The following is a 6,315-nucleotide window of genomic DNA, read 5'->3' on the forward strand; positions in this document are numbered from 1 at the left end:
GGCGGGCCGGCTACGGGAGCAGGCCGGTACTAACGGCCGGGGGCCGGCTGGCCACCTGTCTGGGTATGGCCCAGGCACGGCCTGCTTCTCCGGGCCGTGCCAGCCCAGGTCCGCTCGCCACTGGGTTGGGCCGTGCTTGACCGTGATCCCGTCGGGCAGGAGGAGACGCTGGATCTTGCGCCGCCACGGCTGGGCGTCGTCGAACACGCCGCGTCGGGCGTCCCGGAGCGACGCCTCAGAGCTGGCGAGGTTGTCGACGAGGTTCTGGTCGGAGTAGTGGAAAAGCAGGTCGTCGTGGACGAGCTGCTGCCTGGGAACGACGCCCGGTGTCGGGCTGGAAGATGGCGAGGTTGACGTAGGAGTTGGAGTAGGCGGAGTGGTAGAGGCCGCAGCGCGCCACGGCGTCAGGCGCGCCACACAGGTGGAGGATCCGGTGCACGTCCAGCAGGTGCGCCAGGAACGTGCCGTGCTTGTGCCAGCACCAGCACTCGCCGGCGCCTGCGGCGCGCAGCACGGCGGCGAGGCCCGGCAGCGCCGGGTCCACCTCAGCCTCCTCCCCGCGCAGGAACGGGCGCGCCGCCGCCAGGGACCGCGACGGCGGCGCCGTGGCTGCTGCTGCAGGCGCGGCGACGAGATCCGTGCGGTGGCATGGTGGCTGTGTTGTGGCGATCGTGATCACCACCGGACCCTGGGGAGTGGGGAGTGAGGAGGTGCAGATAGGAGAGGTGGTTGTAGGCAAACTTGGGTACCATTTAGTTTCACTTCTTTTTGCAAAATTTTTCAAGATTTTCCATCACATCGAATATTTGGACGCATGCACGAAGCATTAAATATAAATAAAAAAATAAAACTAATTATACAGTTTAGACGAAATTCACGAGACGAATCTTTTAAGCCTAATTAGACTATGATTGGACACTAATTGCTAAATAACCACGAAAGTGCTACAGTACCATTTCGCTAAAAATTTTGCAAACTAAACGAGCCCTTGGACACCGAGGGGACCCGTTCGCTTGATCGTTTTAGGTGGGGTTGCAGTTGCGGTACGACCCGATTCCCATTTCCTCTTTCCCGGTACAACTTTAGGAATTCAGAGATAGGCCAGGATACGTTCGGAGCATAGCAAATAAAGAGAGCCATCAATAGAGTTGCCAATCTTTTTTTTTTTTTACTAATACTAGAACATCATGCGTCCTTCGGGCACCCTACAATGGTTTGAAGAACACAAGCTATGTCTATGCTCAACAAACATGACTTTATAATTCGATATCAGGCGCCCTTCGGGGGCACCCACACAATGGTTTGAAGAACACAAGCTATGTTTATGCTCAACAAACATGACTTTATAATTCGATACGGTAACGCTAAGATATCAAGCGATACATATTCTTGTGTGAACAGCAATAAATTCAGTCAACGCTCCAGGCAATGTGTTTTGCACCATAAGTTATGGATTATCAGATGTATGCAGATGAATTTTCTATTTCTTTTCTATTGCTCCTACAAGAAAAGGTAAGCTTCAATAGTTAGCAACTGAACTTTAAGCCTATAACACGGTAGAACTCTATATGCAAGGGGATCACAGATTGCTGTACAAACAATGACATACTATTATATAAGCACACATATATAAGCAGTTTGGAAATCTCGATGCAAGTTGTTTGATATTGTTCTCATATGTTTTTTTTAGTACTTTATGATTGCATAGCACGCGCGTTGCCATTGCATCATTAATTTTTGTATGTATAAATGTGTGGCGAGTTAATTCCAGAGGTTACAGAGAAAGATGGTAAAGATAGTTATCATCTCTATTTATCTTCTTAGCAATGCTTCAGATTGCCTGTGTTTACATTTCGATTGCAATTGTTTTAGGTAATACACATCTCTGATGCTTGGAATAGCGAATCTGTTTGTAAAAGCATGAATACAATAAGAACTTTTTTTTTCAGAGACTACATTGAGCACACACCGAAGGCAAAGCATTACGAATCTCACGAGATTTGCATCTAGTGTCTAATGTATACCAAATTGAGAGAGGGATGGGGAATAGGGGAAACCACCTGCGCCACCAATCAATCAAGGGGGAATTCCTTGTGTGCCATTAAAAAAGATCGCGATGCTCTGTGTGCATCTGGAAAAGTTCAGCGGTCTTCAGCGCCACTGCTCCAACTTTTTTATGCCCTCCATGCCATTGCTGTCAGTCTGGGCTCTAACGCCGTCAAACTGCAGGTGTGAAAAGTCGAAAATACCCTTGAGTCTAAATATGTCATTAATTTTTTTTTGAGCATCTTAACGACTTCAAATGAAAAAACTAAAAACTAGAAAGTTGTAGATCTCGTCGAGATCTATAATTTTCATATAAAAATTATTTTAATTTAATTCCGCAAAAAAATATGATTTCATATGATTAATATATCTTAGAAAAATCATATCTTTTTTTTGCGGACTGACGTGGTGCTACGTGATTTGCTCGGGGAGGTAAATGTGACAGTTTCAAAAGTTGAAGAAGTATATAGAAAATTAGTTTTCCAATTGCGACAGGCAAAATGGATTTTCAAAATAGTTGATGGGTTTTCAAGATAGCTGAGTGAGGTTAGATGGACCTTTTTTCAATAATAAACAACCTATTCATTTGGGCCTAAAACAACCGATCATTTTAGGCCTTTTGGGCCTCAAGGGCTAGAAGCAATCCCTTAGCAAGGGCCCACATGGCCCGCCCGGAAGCCACGGCTCAAGGCGACCCACGTGTCAGTGTGACGCCCCCAAAGACCGGTGCCCCACCGGGTCATCGCCACAAAAGCCCATTTGACGCCGCCGCATCCCCTCGTCTCCACCCCCATTCCTTCCGCGCCTCTCCTCCCCGCGCCGCCGCTCGCCGGAGCCCCTCGTCCCCACCCCCGCCGCGCCGCGCCGCCGCCCCCTGCAGGTAACGACTGCTCCGGACCCTGCTCCCGTTGGTTTCCGCTGGTTCGTCCCCTTCCCAGGCATCTGGGGTCTCCGATCTTGTGATCTGATTTAGTCTCCGGTAGCTGCGGACGATTCCTAGGTCGGGTATTGGCGTCATGGGTCCGTGGGAATCGGGCGGCTAGATCTGTGCGAATCCGATCGATTGGGGCTAGGCGTGGGGTTCCAGAACTTCACCTCGCGTGCTTCTGCGGAGGCGTCGTCGTCGTCCACTGGGCTGGAGATCCGTCCACCCAACTTGAGTGGATTTATTTTTGTTTCCTTTTGTTGTTCGTCGATTTGGATGCGCTGCATGTGCTGGTGGCAGAGTGGGAAAGGGACGAAAATTCGGGCGGAGAGAAATTTTCGCTCTTTGATCTTAGCTAGGTATATGATGTTGTCGTGATTTGAATCGTACCGTGCACATTACACATGACACTGTTACTGTAAATCTGGTGAGATTCATATTGACGCATGTTTTGTGAACAAAAAAATGCTGGTGTAATGTTAATTTGGCCTGATAAGTAGATGGAAGTATGGTGAGATTCATATTAACGCTGTCACTTTATGTCTGCTGAGATTCTTATTAACACTTGTTTCATTGAAGTTTTTATGTTCATCATGGTTTGAATTGTTCCCTGTATGTGACACTGTCACTATAAGCCCTGGAAAATTATTAGTAACACTTGTTTCATAATGAAAATAGATGTTGGATACAATGATAAGTTAAACTTGTCAAGGATCGGGATTCACTTGTTTGTTGCTGGAAAAACTGCAAACCTTTCTGTTATCAAGGAAAAGTTACGCCTTCCCTTGGCTTTTGTGTTGGCTATTGGTCGACCAGTATGTGTTTGCTGGACTGTATGTTCTGTTTATTTGAGTTATTTGTGAGGAACAATCTTTAGGCTTGTCTTCTCTACAATGCATCTACACATGTGACTCATTTATTCATGATTCATGGTTTACCAGACCTAATAGTTTGTACCTCAATCCATCCTTTTGCAGCAAAAATGACAGCTGGCTACATTGTTGGCTCACTGGTCGGATCCTTTGCCATTGCATACCTGTGTGACACATTTGTTTCTGACAAGAAGGCATTTGGAGGTTAGTGTCATCCTTACTAGATTTATGTTGGAGATCTGTGCCAAATCCTTGTAGATTTTGGATTTAATCTGCTTCAATCTTTGTGGGCACACAGGTTCCACCCCCAAGACTGTTTCTGAGAAGGAGTGGTGGCAGGCCACAGACACCAAGTTCCAGGCCTGGCCTCGCACTGCTGGGCCACCGGTTGTCATGAACCCCATCAGCCGCCAGAACTTCATCGTCAAGTCCACTGAGTAGGCTGGAGAAGCTGGTTCAGCGACTTGTTGCCACCATGAAGCCAAAGTTCCTTTTCTAGGTCTTAATCAATTGTAATAAAACGAACTACAGTCAGGGTTTTGGTGATTTTCACTTCATCTGTGAGCAAACACTGGGGCTTTCAGTTTACTTGTCATTCAATGGATTCTGTTCCTTGGTGAAATTTCCCACCAGGCAGTAAAGAATTGCACTGTTTTCTATAATATATATGCTTTTGCTATGCAGCCTCTGCTTTTGTATGAATTATGCTGATGAAATTATCCAGCACGCAGCAAGGAATTCCATTGTTATATAAGTGTATGGTGCTGTTTAACTAGTCTGTTGATGTTCCGTATCTGCTTGTGGTTTCCTGTAGACTGCTATGCCAATCAATCTCCGTTTCATGTATTATCATAGCCAGTTTTAGTGTCCAGCACAAGGCGTTACAGGGACGAGGAACTCTTGAGGATTTGATGATATGTTAGCTCAATCAAGCTCTTTGCAGAGCGGAATTCGATGATGGTTACTTTCTTGAGGTTCAGATTGGGGGGAATTGTGGAATGCGCCTCATGTGTGATGAATCCATGTTGGAATTTTCAAGCATAATTGAGTCCTGCCTTGCATCAAAATGTGGACCTGCCTGTAGAAGAATATCGGTCTCACTATCAACTATCCCGCGCACCTGCATCATCCACCGGTTCTGGGCTGGTAACAGGATCCTCATGTGCGGGTCCGGGTCGGCGGGGGAGACGCGCATGGAGACCGTGAGGTGGGCAAGGCGCGGAGACGCGCAGGAAAGCAAGCAGAGACGAGAGATATTTGCATTTCCTTTGTCTTTGTTGTCATGACTCGCGAGGTGGAGCCGTGGAGTCGAAGACCTCTCGTCTCATGTGACAGCAGCACGAGCCAGGAGCCCAGGACCCTAAACGATCGTAGATTATTTACTGCTGGCTGGTTTGGTGTGAAAGAAAAAAATACTATTCCAGCTTATAATCTATGATCGTATACGAGCAAGCAAACAGCCTGCTAGGAGGGAGCTGCAGCTTGGCAGGCAGAGGAGCCCAAGCATTGAAATGGAAAAAGGAGCCTAGCTGGCTTTGGAGTTTTGACACCGGCATGGCATGGGATTCCGTTCCATGGTGCGTGCAGCGTGCGTGGTGAATAAAGGTCCATGGTGACGGACTCACCACCAACACCAGGTCCAGGAGCAGCGACGGCGCCAGTGCACTGGACTGGATACATAGAACGGCGCCAAAACAAAACACAAGTACGTATAATAAACTCCACGAATCCGATTGAAAGTTACACAACAATCCTACCCATGCAAAAACTGAGCACGAAATCGTTTCTTCATTGCAGTTTTCATAACACAAACAGCCGGGACACAAAACCAGAAAGCAGATCTTAGGAGAACATGTCCATTTATCTACTTATTCATCCTTAGATGCGATAGGTAATACTCCATCATCAAATTATAGATTTCAATTCATGCGTGAATAATGCTCCTGACAAAAACTCCATGCTAGACCTTCCCATTCTTAGGCTCCTAGCTGCTACTAGCTTCATCTACAGAGTCAAACATCATGTACCACCATCATCTTCAGAATCAGACTCCTCGTCATTGAAACCTTCAAACACAAAATAAAAAATAAGTTAAGAGAATAGGAAGAAGCTATCAACATGCATGCGATGCACAAACTTGTTGGTCTGCAGCAAACTGTTACGATGAAGATCAAACAATAATCTCTCGCACTGAATACCTCAGTTGGGATGTGGAGGGGTCACTACACTACACGTAAATGGTATATATTACCGAATTATGAGGACCACAAAGTGAAATTATTGTAACAGTCAACACAATGTTGGAAAAGTAAATTGGGCATATATCCTAGAAGTGTATACCTTGACCACTAGCAATATTGTACGTGTATCTGAGCATTATGCTTTCTATCAATCCATGCAGAAAGATATCCATGTAGCGAAGTTTACTATCTTGTTGGTTTATTATAAGCTTGTGATTTCCATTTTTAGTAC

The 6,315-nt window shown here is 46.3% G+C and overlaps 1 protein-coding gene across 1 annotated transcript; it reads left to right on the forward strand.

Moving 5' to 3' along the window:
• The first annotated feature begins 2,800 nt into the window (after positions 1-2,800).
• Positions 2,801-4,545, forward strand: LOC136528888 (uncharacterized). The gene is made up of 3 exons (XM_066521883.1): positions 2,801-2,926; positions 3,949-4,047; positions 4,142-4,545. Exons 2-3 carry the CDS (start codon positions 3,954-3,956, stop codon positions 4,282-4,284), a joined length of 237 nt encoding a protein of 78 aa, XP_066377980.1. The 5' UTR covers positions 2,801-2,926; positions 3,949-3,953; the 3' UTR covers positions 4,285-4,545.
• The last annotated feature ends 1,770 nt before the right edge of the window (positions 4,546-6,315 follow it).

The sequence above is a fragment of the Miscanthus floridulus genome, chromosome 19 (assembly GCF_019320115.1).
Source record: "Miscanthus floridulus cultivar M001 chromosome 19, ASM1932011v1, whole genome shotgun sequence".
In the NCBI taxonomy this organism is placed as follows: Eukaryota; Viridiplantae; Streptophyta; class Magnoliopsida; order Poales; family Poaceae; genus Miscanthus; species Miscanthus floridulus.